Source organism: Acipenser ruthenus, chromosome 7, assembly GCF_902713425.1.
Source record: "Acipenser ruthenus chromosome 7, fAciRut3.2 maternal haplotype, whole genome shotgun sequence".
Taxonomy (NCBI): domain Eukaryota; kingdom Metazoa; phylum Chordata; class Actinopteri; order Acipenseriformes; family Acipenseridae; genus Acipenser; species Acipenser ruthenus.
The window spans coordinates 5182560-5199016 of record NC_081195.1 but is presented as its reverse complement, the minus strand read 5'-3'; the positions used below and the strand labels follow the sequence as shown (position 1 = coordinate 5199016).

The 16457-nt window shown below is 32.9% G+C and overlaps 1 protein-coding gene across 17 annotated transcripts in view; it reads right to left on the bottom strand.

Annotated features, from left to right (window-relative positions):
- The window catches only part of LOC117415935 (transcription factor COE3), a 96565-nt gene extending 82422 nt beyond the window's left edge, over positions 1–14143 (bottom strand). For 7 of the 17 annotated variants that reach the window (XM_059026183.1, XM_059026191.1, XM_059026181.1 and 4 more), the window contains exons 1-4: positions 4314–5109; positions 3894–4050; positions 3461–3524; positions 2863–2918 (exon numbers count right to left, since the gene is read on the bottom strand). In XM_059026183.1, coding sequence (XP_058882166.1) covers positions 2863–2918; positions 3461–3524; positions 3894–4050; positions 4314–4447 — 411 coding nt within the window. In that variant the 5' untranslated portion in view covers positions 4448–5109. Of the gene's footprint in view, positions 1–2862; positions 2919–3460; positions 3525–3893; positions 4051–4313; positions 5112–13918; positions 14066–14105 lie in introns of those variants that run through there. The other 10 variants (XM_059026184.1, XM_059026187.1, XM_059026188.1 and 7 more) reach the window with 5 other exon arrangements.
- Between the last annotated feature and the right edge of the window lie 2314 nt (positions 14144–16457).

Genomic DNA, 16457 nt, shown 5'->3' with positions numbered 1-16457 from the left:
TCTGTGTTATAAATATTTGTATAGGAAACTGAAATCCTAGCATAGCAATGCCATTTTTGTAGCAGCATATTAATCCAATTAGTGAGCTGTGTAGTTGTAATACCCCCCTCGGGTTTACAAAACAACTTCTTATTTAGCATAAAATATATAACATTCCTACAGTCTTTAAGAGAAAGGTTTACCGGTAAGTCCTAGGCGCTCCCTTTGTTTAAGAAACCGTTGTTTACTCCCAGGGTTAAAAACGTCATCATCAATGATAAACATTATATATTTAAAAATATGGAGCGGAAAAAAGTAAACCAAAAGAAAAAAGAAAAAAGAAAAAGAATACTGAAAAATGTAAATTAAATAAATAAATAAATAATAATAATAATAATAATAATAATAATAATAATAATAATAATAATAATAATAATATAGAGTGAGCAAACATACACAGATGCAAACGAGGATATATACTTTTAAATGGTATTACAGTATTTTATGTGAAGATGCCGTTTTAGCGCGAGCACTGCACATTGTTATAAAACGATCACTTGTTAAATAGCTAATGGAGTTTTTCATTAGATGCAGAAGGGCGCTTCATAACCGTACATATCAATGTGGTTATAATTTGCAGATATTTGGGGGGGAATGTGCTAATGGGCAATCTGTTGTTTATTTTGAGCTGCTAACAATGATTTTTCTCTGCAAAAAGCGGTGTCTGGGAGTACGGTTGAGTAATTTTTGAGCATTGGCTCAAACAGATGGCGTAGAGCTGTAGGTGCGCTTTCCTTCAGTTCTCTCTGCTGTAGTAGAACACTCCACAGTGCCTGACTGTACACACTGTCTACCCGCTTCACTACTCAACTAAGCGCATCCACAAACCTGCTCTACGATTGCGCTATTGGAAATTCTAGCCTATAATTACTCATCTAACAGGATCTACATAAACAAGAACAATAAAGTCTAAAGTGATGGCGACACTGAACACTAATATGTAGCTGTAACCTAAAGAAACACAATATTCTAGGGTTGAATAATATTTGATTCACACATCGCACACCCCAACGATAACGACAGGACATACATTAATGACTGGAATGCATGTATGCTTTTATTGCAGCTTTTTTGTATAACAGATGATATAGAACAAAATACAAACCCAGTCACGTTTGTAAGTATAAACGTCCTACTTTTTACACCTTCCATTTTAGCACTGTTTAAACGTGGTGGCTGAAGTCAGCTTTTTAAAATCCTACTCGAGCGAGGAACTTATTAAATACAACGTATGAGACGTGTTTTCGCTCCTGTGAACCCTCGTGTCGGTAGGTGATTTATTTATTTTCGTTTATTCTTTGTGTTTGTAGCAGATACAGAAATCCATAAACTGACGGTTCAGCGCCATTGACTCTGATCATTTACAGGGCTATTTTACGTCAATGAAGTGAGAAATTAAACGCTTTTATTTTGAGAATTATTTGAGCTGCCACACTAGCGGTTAAATTATTATTATTATTATTATTATTATTATTATTATTATTATTATTATTATTATTAACAGCATTTAAACCAAGCCACTTAACATTTTTATTCAGCGAAAGTGATGTCTATAGCTATCTATCTATACCTCTTAATCAGACACCAGTGATTTCCTAAAACATTTAGCTCCTGTATACAAAGGAAATAAAACACATTGTCAACTCAAGAGCGCTCCACAGTCTAGAAGGGTTTTTTTTCTTTCTTTCTGCAAGCTATTGAAATAATTACTGAACGGTAACAAGCTTTGGTCTTTGCCAGAATGATTTTAGCATGCTTGTCAGCCCTGCTTATCTTTAAACACGAAATCATTTAACTAGCTATGTGAACATTTAGGGTTATATACACACGCAAAACATTATTAAATATGCATTTCGGGCACCATATATATTGCAGTGTATTTTACACGACGGTGAAATCATGTATTGTTACATGACCAAAAATGAAGTAGTGAATACAATAACAAATAATACGTGTCAAAAGTTTCATGTTGTGTGATTTTTAGGCATTAGAAGATAACGGTTTTACAAAAACATAAGTCTGACAGGCTACAAAAGATAATGCACACTTTATTTTTCCTAAATATATTATTATAGCGCTTATCTCAGTGTACCTGTGCTGTCATTCCCTGCAAAGTATTATTATTATTATTATTATTATTATTATTATTATTATTATTATTATTATTATTATTATTATTATTATTATTAATAAAAAAATGTTATGTGAAAAAATCATTAATTGTCACACAGAACCAGTTAGCTTTCTTTGGGAAATGCCAAAGTAAAGTTTAAAATGAAATAACCATTGCCCTGCATAATTATGTTATTTACATGGTATGACGGGGGTATGAGAAAGAAATAGCGGCCGATTTCATGGAAATGGACGGGTTATGCTGACCCCTGGAGCTTACAGCTTGAATTATGGAGATGAGGGGTAGAGGTGAATTTGGGCAAGAGGGGAACGAGATAACTTTTCAGCTGGACATATTTTTTGTTTGTCTGTTTTACTTTACCAGCAAAATTAGACACACTTATTTCTAGTTGAATGTAGGCCTATTATAATATTTGCACAGAAAACTGAAAACATAACTACAGCACACTCAAATCCGGACCGCAATTACAAAATGAATCCATTTCTATTAAACATTTATAGTGCAACTATTTTTTAATTAAAAACCTAATAAGCTGATGCTCAGAAACATAAACCGGTAAGTTACCACACAATGCTTGATAGTTTCAACATGTATCATTCTGTTTTTAACTGAAAAGAAGCGTGCATTTCCAATGTTGCAAGTTTGTTTATAATGCTTCAAACAAATTGAAAGTTTGAAAAGTTCCTTACCTGCTTTGTCATGGAATCGATTAGTCGTACGAAAAGATCCTGTTCTGTTCTAACACCTGGAAACAAGTTCAAAGAATAGCAAGCAGTGAATGTATTATTTCATATGAAAATGCACAATACACGTATACTGCATTGATCGTGGGAAAATAATATTACCCTATCGCTTTACACTCCACGGCAAAACACAAGCAATGCACTTCAAATTAAAATCAGTGCATATAAACAACCAATCACTTTAACATGACCAACTGCCTTTGTTTTAATTGCAACTTATACTGTGTATTCGGTCGCATAAAACATGCCATAGAACAGGCATATATATATATATATATATATATATATATATATATATATATATATATATATATATATATATATATATATATTCCTTTTCATTGCTTCTTAACATCCCATTTTATTAATTGCAATTAAGTGTCATGTGCAACAAAGGAATGGAGCATTTTAAATTGTATTTTATATATATATAAAGAGCTACCAAGAAATCATGTTCCCTTTTAATGTGCACTTTCAAACATGTGTAATTGTGTTAAGTACCCTTGACATATTGACTATTGGTATTTAGTTTCATTGTACTTACCATTGCTGTATAATAACTGGAGTTTGTAATGAATTCCATTGTTAGTTTTTTCACTGTTTGGCTCCTGTAAATAATTATCAATAATTACTTGTTGGTATTCAGAATCACACTTCCTAATGTCACTTTGATCAACTAGCGATTACTTCCAATGCAATATAATACAACATATATATTATATGCATATATAATATATATGTTGTATATAGTAATAAAAATAGTTGTTGTTTAGTCTATTATTCTGAGTCAGTATTTGGAAATAACGCTAAATACAAAACGTTATTTTTTTTTTTTTTTGTCTTTCTCCTGAAGCCGAGTGATGTTACAACTACACGTGGTTTGGCCACCTCTGGAGTACCGTTATGGCATTCAGTGTTTATCTCAAAGTTAAAATTATAACTAATCATTTTGAATAATAACCCAAAGTAGCGCTTACTTTATCCTTCTCCACAAAGTCCACATAAGCTGTTCTTTCAATCTCCACTGGTTGTCCTTGTCTGTCATAGAGAGCCAGGACGAAGTGGAAAAAATTTGATTTTCTGAGGTTGGAAGGCGGCTGTTTTTCATAATGTGCCCGAGCCAAACCCACACCGCTGCGGGGAGAAAACAAGAGACCAGCTCGGTTAAGTGTAGAAGACACTAGAGATAGATGGAGCTGATGAAAACATTGGAGATGGGGAAGCACATTTGGGAGACAAGAGATTTCTTGATTTGTCACTATAACAGTAATATGATGTAATGAAAGGGAAAAAGCTGAAGAGGAGCATGGGGAGATTGTAATTGATACAGAGTATTGAGGGAATTTAGGGTCGATATGAGAAATACATTAAAAAATCTGATGATTTGGCATACATACCTTTGGGCGGCTGTGTTAGCATCCACTACCCCAGCAGTGTGCATCCATGATCGGACTGGATTCATCCCACTTCCCAGCGGTTCCTCTTTCATCGTCGTCCCACCTCTTGGTATATTTTCCTGAATCCCAAACATTAAAACAATTTGTGTGCAAAACCAGCTCCTACAAAGGGGTTAGGATTAAGGAAATGTCAGATTCTCTTTTTTTTTTCCTTGGCGATTGGAAGATAAGAGATGACTTTGCTCTTGTGATCAGCAGGAGAAAAGCCCAGTTCAAGTCTTGCTTCCTTCTTCAATCTGTCCTGTATTGGCACGACATAAACAATTTACTCAGAGTACTGTACTTCAGCAGCTAGTTGGACCGTGATCCTTTCGTTTGAGAAGTACTGCAACTAGCGGGAAATCGGCTTTATATATATATAAAAAGAGAAATATTGTTGTTGCTTGTGTTTTGGTAGTGTTCTCAATGTGGTGTCATCCCACAACAGCATCAAAAAATCTTCAGGACACTGCTGAATCGACCACTTCTGGCAAGGCGCTCCTGCTCCAAAAGACAAATAAACGAAAAAATGATTACCATGGAGGTGTTCCCAGACACAGGAGAGGTTGATGAGGGGCCTTTAGCGTCTTGCAGAATGGATGGAAGCATACACAACTCAGCCCTCTATCCCCTAGGAATGGAACCTTTCCCGGGAGCCAAAACTCTAAACCCACGGGAACAGCACTGTCAGAATCTGACGCTCAGAGGGCGGAGCTTTGACCAAATAAGGAAGCCTGACAATTCCTTCCTACCAGCGCTCCACAGCTTGCCCTAGTACTGACTGATCTTTGCAACATGAGAACACAAGCTGTACTTTTTTGTACATTGTGGTGACATTTTTTTTTTCTTCTTCAAATCAACAACCAATGAAGTTGTTATTCACCAACACAAATCCTCAAGGATATATATATATATATATATATATATATATATATATATATATATATATATATATATATATAGATAGATAGATAGATAGATAGATAGATAGATAGATAGATAGATAGATAGATAGATAGATGCGAAATGTCCGTCTGCCAAAAAGTTATGGAACTAAATTGAATCTAAAATTGTTATGTAAACACTACGCATCTACGTGTTGTAAATGATCGATATGAAAATAAATAATTTGATAAAGTAATAACCAATAACGAAACTGAGCGCAACAAAAGGCGAATTAAAATAAATAAATAGATTTAAAAAAAATAAAATAAACAATAGCCGCGCTAGTGGAAAATCATTACAAACTACGCGTGGATTCTGAGACCTGCTAACAAAAATAAATAAATAAATAAATAAATGTTTTAGAAGTTATATTCCCAAGTGCCAATTAAAACATGAACATAAACTATACTGATAAATGTTATTACACAGCAATAATATTGTTTTTAAAAAATGACATATTTTCATTTAAGCTTTGCCTACAAGCATATTATTTGAAAACTAGAATGCAAGTACCTAACTAAAATACCTGCAATTACACATACAATACTATCGAGTCACTAGATCATATATATCTATATCTATATCTATATCTATATCTATATCTATCTATATATATATATATATATATATATATATAAAAAATCAATTGACATTTGATCATATCACATACAGGTGTCATTTTCCTACTTTTTCTTGTTTTTTCATTGCATCATTTATTTTACAAATCCGTGTATGTAAACTTTCATAGGAGTTATTGATGGGTTTTTTTCTTCCTTAAATCCTCAAATCACACTTTTATCAGAAAGGATGTGCTAGCAGAACCAGCGAAATCAGTGTGGATATCCGTCAATTAAAGACTTTCCCCAAGACATACGCGCAAAACTGTAAAATGTTATTTATTACATCTTAATGTAGGTATTGAAATAAATTTAATTTGAAACTATTTCATGTTACCCAAAGAAGTGGACCCTGGGGATACTCAAAGGCTGTCCTACCTACCTTCTTTCCTGTGGAGCGGACCGGGCTGATAATAATAATAATAAAAAAAAAAAAAGACTTGGGGACAATCATTGAATGACGAGGTTGTTTTTTTATACCCTTGTATGTTAGCACGTCCTCTCTTTTGTCAATTGGAAGGGTATGGTATGTTTGTTCATATTTTAATGAATCGGTGAAAATCGAAGTCCGAGTTGTGTTATCAGGGGACCCCAACCCTCCGCTGAGGGGTGAGGAAAAGAAGAGAGACGTGCTCGAAAGCAATCTATTTTGCTGGTGTTCGAGGTTAATGACTATTGCCAAAGATAAGTGAATTATCAAAGCTGTTGCTCTTGCCCGATCTCAAAATCCATTACATTGCCTGGTCGTCTAATTAAATACGTAAGTATAATAAAATCATATTTTATGACGATTTGAGAGTAATAAGATTAGTCCTTAGAAGCAATCGTCACACATTAAAGATACAACTGTCATTAGAATGTTGATAGTTTTACAGCAAAAGGGAAGAAAATAGGGTACAAGGAAATGTAAATGTTTAATATGCTTGGTGAACATTTTTTTTTTTTCAATTAATTTTCACCAGATAATTTGAATTTTATGAAACACACAGACGTAAGCTTTTCAAGACGTACGACTACTACTACTATTACTACTACTACTACTACTACTACTAATAATAATAATAAACTACCGTGCAAGTCGTGTAGACTAACTAAAAACCAATCATTGTTTAAATGCTTTGTTTAATTTAAATCTATAATAAATACATAATAACATAATAATAATTATGTATTTTATAAGTACAGTATTATGTATTTGATCAATTGTCAAAATAAAGACATCAAAGATCGGTATAGGCTATACAGTGCAATATATAAAAACATCTAGCCTAGTTAGAAAATGCATATTGCTTTGAGTCATTTACTTTAATATAGATTACCCGCGACAAGGCGTTTTAAATTACCAAATAAGGAGGTTTTAAAACAAATCCTTTTAAAGCTGATACTGTTGACTGGATGGGGTTTTAAAAACTTCCACAAACCCATTACGTAGGTAACGATCCTGTCCTAAAAAGGAGTTTTAAACCTTATTTGACAACAAATGCAGCTGCCCCACTATTTTGGAAGATATTAGGCGAAAATGAATGCAAATCTGTGTTCAGAAGCCATCTGGCCAGAAATAGGGAATCAGCTGCTGTTCACAACAGGCTCTGAGGCTGAATGTATTTCAGCTCATTTTCCAGGATCATCTGGTACTGCAGCCAAAGCGTGGACAATACGGTCTTTATTATTCACGAACTTTTTTTTTTTTTTTTTTTTTTTTTTTTACCTGGACTCTGGTAAACTGCGTGATACAAGGTATATTTAATCAGACCAAAAAATATAATAACGATGCGTTGGCATTTCAATTTTCAATTTGAAAAACATGTAGTTATAATGTTAGTTCACTGCCATATGTAAACATTTTAAAATAATTAATTAATTTTAAATTTAACATAAAATCCCGTGTTTTCATGTTGCTGTTGTAGCATTTTGCATATTCTGCTTATTTTTTGCACCATTAACTCCATGTCCTACAAGGAAGAAACATGCAAGCATGCATCACGCTGTGTAAATAATAAGACCAGAACATTGCCCATGTTTTCGAAAAAATAACGGTGAGATATTAAGTTTTCTCAAGTAAAAGCGCAATTCAGTCCAGACAGGTTTGTTTCTGTGTTGTTGTTGTTTTTTTTCTCATGAATCATCAGTGCATTTGTTGTTGCTGTAGAAGGTGTAATTTTTGCATATACTTAAATAATACAAATCCATAACATTTCTAATGATTACTTTCTAGTTTCTACTGCTCCCTCTTAGATGCGGTGCATTCTATAAATCATCGCAGGCTGTGGGTTTAGTCCCTGTGTCGATGATGTAAGATATCATTTTAAGAAGTGTGCTAATAGTGAATGCTGAACAAAAGAAAAGTTAGTCATGCAGAAGGTGTGTGGGTTTGAATAAGATTTGCTTGGTGTTGCCAAGACCTCCCGAAGTAACGACCCTCCTTCTTATTGTATGTGAAGTGTTCCTTTTGTGTGAATTTACGGGGTGAGGCTTCAATGATCCCCCACAAATTTGCATTTAAATAGCGACATCAAGCGATTCGCGTGCCACACACCAGTGGGCTCCCAGATGTCAAGGCAAAGTCAGTCAGATGGCCATTGCCCAGCTGTCCTCCTCAACATCATACCAAAGCATGAAGAAAGCTTAAAGATACAGGAGTTTATTTTATTTGTATTATTAGAAGTCTTACATACAGTTCACAAAATAGTCCATGCGTTTTAATGATAAAAAATAAAATAATAATAATATATAAAAAAAAGCAATTATAAAATAATACCACGACTTTCGTGTTTTGATACTGTACTTTCACTTGTCAAGTTCAATGCGGGCTTCATTTTAACACAATGAAATTGGTGCACTGTTTCATTTTTCAAAACTGCTCGAAAATGTATGAAAGAATCAAGCACCCAGTAATGGATGCTAAATGTATTTATTTATTTGTTCCAAGTAGCCGACAAAAACACCACACTCTCAAATGTAGAATGACATACAATGAAATGTATTTAATCCTTAAAATGTCCCTTTTGTCTTAAAAAAAATCTATCAAAACCATACCATCTTCACCAACACTTCAAACCACAGTTTCAGAAGTTCAAGTTATGAAAGAAGCGCCAATCTCTCAAAAAATAATGTACTTACTATGAACTGTAACCTAATAAACAATTAATACAGCAACAGCCAATAGCCCACATGTATACAACTACGCGCATATTGAACTTACATTAACAATGCCTCGGTATTCATGCATTCAGAATACTGTCCAGCATACGGTTCTTTAATACTCTTTAAAAAACACCTTTTCACAATTTTCTGGACAACATAATAAGTACATTAATTTAATTTATGAAAAAATGTATGTGTTAAAATCAAGTCTGCGATTCTGTTGCTTAAAAACAAAAGACAGCAACGTGCAAGCACAGTAACCCAGAGAGTTGTATTCGGATCCCCTCCAACCTATTGGCTACAAATCCAGACAACCCCTCAATGTTTTGTCCAAGGATGACAGTCATTGTTCAAAGTGACCGATCTTGTACAATTGTTCTCCTTTTCTGCAAAACGCAATTGTGTGTGTGTGTGTTTATCTATCTATCTATCTATCTATCTATCTATCTATCTATCTATCTATCTATCTATCTATATATATATATATATATATATATATATATATATATATATATATATATATATATATATATACATAGCCCTAGATTTGGCTTTGTTATATATATATATATATATATATAAACTCCGGACTCGGACATATCCCTACGTGTGTGCAATGTCTTACTGGATAAAACAATTGCCCCTGAAGGTTTTATAATCCGCTATACACATTTTCCTTTTTTTCTTTTTTTTTTATTGGACAATTTTAATATAATATAAAAAATGCTGTCAAATTCTAAAAACAGATTTTGACTTCCTGTGGCAGCAAAGTGCACTTCATACATTCAATAGTTGGCTGTAGGCCTACATTGTGTCACTTGTTGCCCCCTACATTATTGATAATGACATCGGCCCATTAAGTCAAACACATGCATCGTATTAGTAAACATACTTATTTATTTATTTTGAGTATTTTATAAATAACAATACAAATACCATCAATAGCAATCTGGTATATTTAAAGAAAATAATAATAACCGTTGGCCATCGTTTTTAAGAATGTGTCCTATTATATTTGTGTAGATCTATACTTGGAAAAAAATGAAGTAATATTAACAGTACTGTAGCATTGCTCTCCGGTGTCTGGTGATCACCACGGTTTACATCAACATGGTTATGGCAATTGTTCAAGCTATATATATATATATATATATATATATATATATATATATATATATATATATATATATATATATATATATATATAGATAGATAGATAGATAGATAGATAGATAGATAGATAGATAACACAAAGTAGAATGATGTGACTATAAACTATAACTTACTAAAATTAAATATTTCAGCCTACCAATGTAAAAAAATATATATATTTTGGTGTTAGGGCTCATAATACAGTGGTTTTCTAGGCAAGGAATTCAATACCTGCTATTTGGATGGAAAGCGCACCTTCTAATGCTGTAAATTTGTTAAACAGCGCCTCCTTGGGACAGATTAAAATATTTGCAGCTCAGAACTGGAGCGCTTAAAAAAAATGTAAACAGCGTATGAAACAACACAATTGGTTTCCTTTTTTAAACAACTTACAAATACCTATTACATGCTTTGTTTATTCAGTGTATATATGTATAGAACATGTTTTCTTCTATATGACAAAAAGCCCAAGATTTTGGGGTATTAACTTGAAAATAGTATTACCTACGACCAAATTGTATTTCTTCAGTACTTAGCATACAGTACTTTGCGTATGACTGTGAGATTGCAGATACTGTTTATAGTTTAGTCATCGTTTACTTTCTGTTATCATCTCCAATAAAGAGTATTTGTTCATGTGAAATATATTATTAAACATTAGGCGTGTAAAACCGTGAATAGGCTAATTGTATATGTATTTGTAATTATAGCGCGTCCGAAAGCGCAATAGATACTGAAAAGGAAAAAAAAAAAAAATGACAACTGCACAATGTGAACAAACTTTTGTCAGATCCGTATTAGTGTTAAAATAAACTTATACAATTCTTTGAGAAACGATTTGACGATAAGTGTCAATGACATATAAATTAGGCTAAATAATTGCATTTCTCTTGTGATGTTGTATATTTGGTTGTTTTAACACGCACCAAGTTAGTGAGGATATTTAATATCACGCTTTATTTATTTATGTATTTATTTATTTATATCTAGTTTCTCAAAATATAAATACAGGAAGACGCCGAAATTGTAGAAACAAGGATCAGTCATTATTGTTCTAGGTATTGTAATTGTCTTTAATTAAACATACTTCGTTCTAATTAACGCTGAAGTTTCAACAGCCTCTGGGGCGTCGGTGTCAGATTTGATACTGTCAGTCCAGATGTCCTAATACACTTCAGTTATATTCCAATATACAAGAGAAATACTGCAGATTACACGTAAAACACAAGATAGACAAAGGTGTGAAACGGGGAGAGAGGCAAACATTTCACTATCTAATTTAAAATACTTAGAAAGCAAATAGTTTCAGCCAATTCCCAAGGACGCTGTAAAACCTTTAAAACCCAGTTTTGCGTCAAATGTTCAAAATAAAACTATCGTATTTGTTCTCTAAGTTCTGCAAACTCTGCATTAAATTGAAAACATTTTGAATCGCAAAGCATATTTGTGGCGTCAAACACACGCATTGCTGTCATCTTTAACATCGTTGTTTACAGTTTCTATGGATGCATAATGAAATGAAATCCTCTTCTGCTTCACGCGTTATAAATTGAAATATAGTAACCGCATTTTTCTTTAAAGGTGTAGTTAAACTTTCTAAAAATAACTTTTACCTCAACTAATGGGCTACATTTCCCAGGGGACTCATTCTCAGACGCTTCTGTGTTTTTAATTTAAATAAGACGCAACAGATTTATTTGTTATTTATCATTCGCATATACGGGGAAATGATAAGGATATTGTGTTTTAAAATCTGCCTCTAATGGATTTACATTCTAAAATGTATATAATTGAATAAGATTATATTTTATAACTACATTGAAAATTTAAAACCTATAATAAATATATGTTATAAGCATACTGTAAACTGATATCCCGGCTAATCTTTTTGCGTTTAGTAGAATACATCATTTGTGATTTTTGTGAAACGTTTCTGTATTAATAGAAGAAACACACGTGCTGCCTCTGCCAAAGGTCGGGTCTCGTTAAAAAAAAAAAAAAATCTGCATTTTCATTCGGCTATTGAAATGAAGAGAGAACTGCTGGGCGGTTTGAATGCCCTTAGCATAGCCCAGGGCGATGCAGATAAGAGGCAGAAAGAAACTGAGAGATCTTCCTATTAACATGTTATTTATCCAGTGGAAATCGAGACTGAAAATACTACTGTGCAACAATCCTTATTAAAAAATAAAATAAGAACTAAAGTAAAAAAAAAAAAAAAAATTGTACTGTCTAATCTATAAGGGGGGTACGAGTTTTACACCTGTTGTAAATGTAAATATTTAATCTTTTTAGGCATTAAAAAAAAAAAGAAACCTACGGATTTAAAGATTTTTTTTATTTTTTTTAAAGTCATATACCTATAACTATAGATATGATGTTGTACAAATATACCAGTCTATCACAAAACCTTCTATAATTTATAATAAAATGCACATTGCTAAAAAATGGATAAACGGTTTCTGCCTGTGAAATTTCTAGTTTATTATAGTCCTCTTTACCCACTGTGGGTAAAAATGGCAATATATTTTTCTCCTTTTCCATTTTATTGTGGTGATACTGCGCCACCTAGAGGAATTGTAGAAATGTTTTGTCAATACATTTTTTGTATTGTGTATTCTCACCACAACTACTTACATAGTATGCCTTTCTAAACTAGCCCTAGCCAACTTATATATAATTGTGCAACCCAACGCGTTTCTTTTTCGGACCCTAAACATGTAAATGTTGATCCATATGACTGAAGGCATGTATCACTGTCCCCGTTATTAAATAATATGGTGTACTGTAAATATCCAAATTGTCATCGTTTTCCATTATTGTAACCAATAAAACACTGCTTGTCAAAAGATTGAAATCCATAACATTGAAGGAAGTTATGTTGATCTGTTACCCTGACTGTAAAATTTTAGTTTATATCCCAAGAGAATCATGTCTTAAAACCATGTTGTTGTTTTTTTCAGCTTTTTATATTTTTTATACTTTATTTATTAAAACATCAATCTTCTTTGATGCTGCTGAGTGAACTGAGTTTCACCCATTGCACACAAAATCTTCTATACGAAGGGAATGAGAACGTTTTAATAAATCAACAGTTTGTGACAGAAAGATCAATTCGCGGTTGTTAATCTGAAACGGTGCGTTTTAATGGACGCTTAGTCTTTATATTCCACACCGTATTGTACCTGCTGCTCATTCATGAAAATATGTCCTAGATAAAACTCATTAAATAAAAAAAGAATGCGTCACAATTTACAACACAGATGAATAACTTTTCAACCAAACACTGTCTGCAGAATAATTAAAAAAACAAATAACAACTTATCCAAGAAACAACTTCAATTTTAGCTTCTTAACTGTAACACTATTCAACACATCAATCGAATGCAATATATATATATATATATATATATATATATATATATATATATATATATATATATTGAGAGAGAGAGAGATAGATCCCATATGAACAGTTATAGAGTATAGTCATTCAATTAGCATTTATGAGAACTATGCATAACAGATAATGCAACAATATTGCCATTTAATAATTAACTTCAACTTGTAGGTTATTGATAATACAATTCTAAATATTAATAGAAACAAACAGTATACTATTATTTTCTTATCATAATAAACTGATACCACATTAAAAAAAAAATGAAAATAAAAAATACCAACAACTTAAAATCTCAAGTTGTATACCTTTTGAAATCCTGGGAGGTTAGTCAAGCGCTTCACACGGGACAGTGAAATCCAGTAGTTTGTCTTGATAACTAATAAACCATGAGATGGGTTGTTTTAAAAGATAACATCTCCGAATCTTAAATGCAGTGTTTGTTGTGCCGGGAAAGAGTATTCTGTGATTTGTGGTATTTAATAGAATACTTACCTTGTGATAGTCCAGGAATGCTCATGGAGTCAAATGATGTACAAACAGCGACATCGCGCAGGCGCCATATAGTTACTCCAGGGGTTATATGGAATGTAATGCTACGGTTCTTGTGCTTCTTGTTTTCCGAGCAAGGTTCACATCAACTGGGTGGATATCAAATGTAAAGCAAAAACGAGTCCTTATTTGATTTTCCAATTTAAAAAAACAAAAGAAATAAAACTGACCAGATTCAATGAGCGTTGTTAAAAAAGAATAGCTTTCACTACTAGCCTATATTGTGTTTTCTTTGCTGGACACTGAACTGACAACCATTTGTTATTTAGTATCTGCTATATACCAGTACATAATAATGGTAAAGCCCTTAAGTGTAAGCGCCAGGTTTGCTTCTTTTTTCATAACTAGCTTTTGTTTGATATCAAGTAAAAAATAAAAAAAAAAAAAAAAAAAAAAGCTCATAAGGTTTAGAACAGATTGAGAGAATAGTAACATTACTATTGTGCTAATCTTCATGGGAAGTGTTCTAGCATTGAGGTGGAGGAGATTCTTATATATATATATATATATATATATATATATATATATATATATATATATATATATATATATATGTGTATGTTAAATGTAATACATATCTACTCTGGTTATGTAGTGTTACGTTTTTATTATTCTTTGAGGAATGTGATATTTGTTTATTTGTTTATTTAGCAGACGCCTTTATCCAAGACGACTTACAGAGACTAGGGTGTGTGAACTATGCATCAGCTTCAGAGTCACTTACAACTACATCTCACCCGAAAGACGGAGCACAAGGAGGTTAAAGTGACTTGCTCAGGGTCACACAATGAGTCAGTGGCTGAGGTGAGATTTGAACCGGGGACCTCTTGGTTACAAACGCTTTTCTTTAACCACTGGACCACACAGCATTGTTTTAATTATTTTTTAAAAAATCGTTTAACGATGAAAAAAAAAAGTTTTTCTTATGTCGAACAGCGCAGTCTCATTTACAAGTTCAGTGTGTTGAAGATGACCGACATTTCAACATTAACATTAATTAGTCATTTAGCAGACGCTTTTATCCAAAGCGACTTACAGTGACGAGGGGCGTGAACTATGCATCAACAACTGCTGCTGCAGAGTCACTTACAATAGGGCCTCGGTTTTACATCTCATCTGAAGGGCTGAAACATCTCACTGGAAACTGCACCCTTGGAACGGGATCAACGTAGCATACAATAAATAAATACATCAAAGTCGTAGCTTAAAATACCACTATTGTTTTAAAAATCCATTAAAAATAATAATAATAATAATAATAATGACGGTATATTGTTTTAATTGTAAAAAAACCCTCACTGTCACGCACCGAACTTTCAATACCGTATATCTGTTTTTTTTTTCTTTCATTCTGAATGAGAAAAGGCGCCACGATAGAAAAGGTCATATCCTCAAAACATACAAAATGTAATGTCAACTTCTGAAGTGTTGAAGGTTAAACATTCTAGTGAAAAGTGTCAGGAATAGGCGAGAATGTTGACTCAAATTGTGACCCACTTCCTTAAGTAACTGTCTAGAGCCACAACATCGAATCCCCTAGCTAACAAACCTGTTGGAAATGGGGTCAGGAGGTGAGGGTTCACGTATCACGTGACCCCGAGTTCAAGTTAAAATGTGGCAGTAGTTTTCACTTGGGACCGAGAAATACAAAGTCGCAAGAAAACTTGCACAGCGTTCTCCCATCCTTGTCAAGCATGTACAACGGAGGAAATGTATTTGTGGAAACATCAAGGTTTGTAGGGGATATAAAGTAATACTACTCTTATTTTTTAAAATCTGTACTGGTCTAAAAGTGAAGCAAATCCCCAAACCTCACCAAAATGTGCTTCAGCAGGACATGCAATAGTGCCACGTTAAGTGCCATTGAGTATTACATGTCTCGCTTATATATAGTTTCTTTGCTAATGCAATGTAAGATGTTTCATATTTAAAACATGATCAAAGTAAAACATATTGTGTGTCCCGCATGCCTCAGTTATTGAGGGAGGATTTTCACATTAGTAAAATGAACATAAGTCTTGAACTGAGTAATAGAAGAGTTTACTAAACAAAACACCAACAAATAATATATATATATATATATATATATATATATATATATATATATATATATATATATATATATATATATATATTGGGGGGGGGGGGGTTATGAAATCAATAGACATTTAATGTATTTATTTGGATGTTCATTGGCATAAATACAGGCTTTATGTTCAGTTTCCTTTTTTTCTGAACTAACTTTCTGAACAACTAGCGCCATAAAATACATTGTAACAGTACATATCATAAACG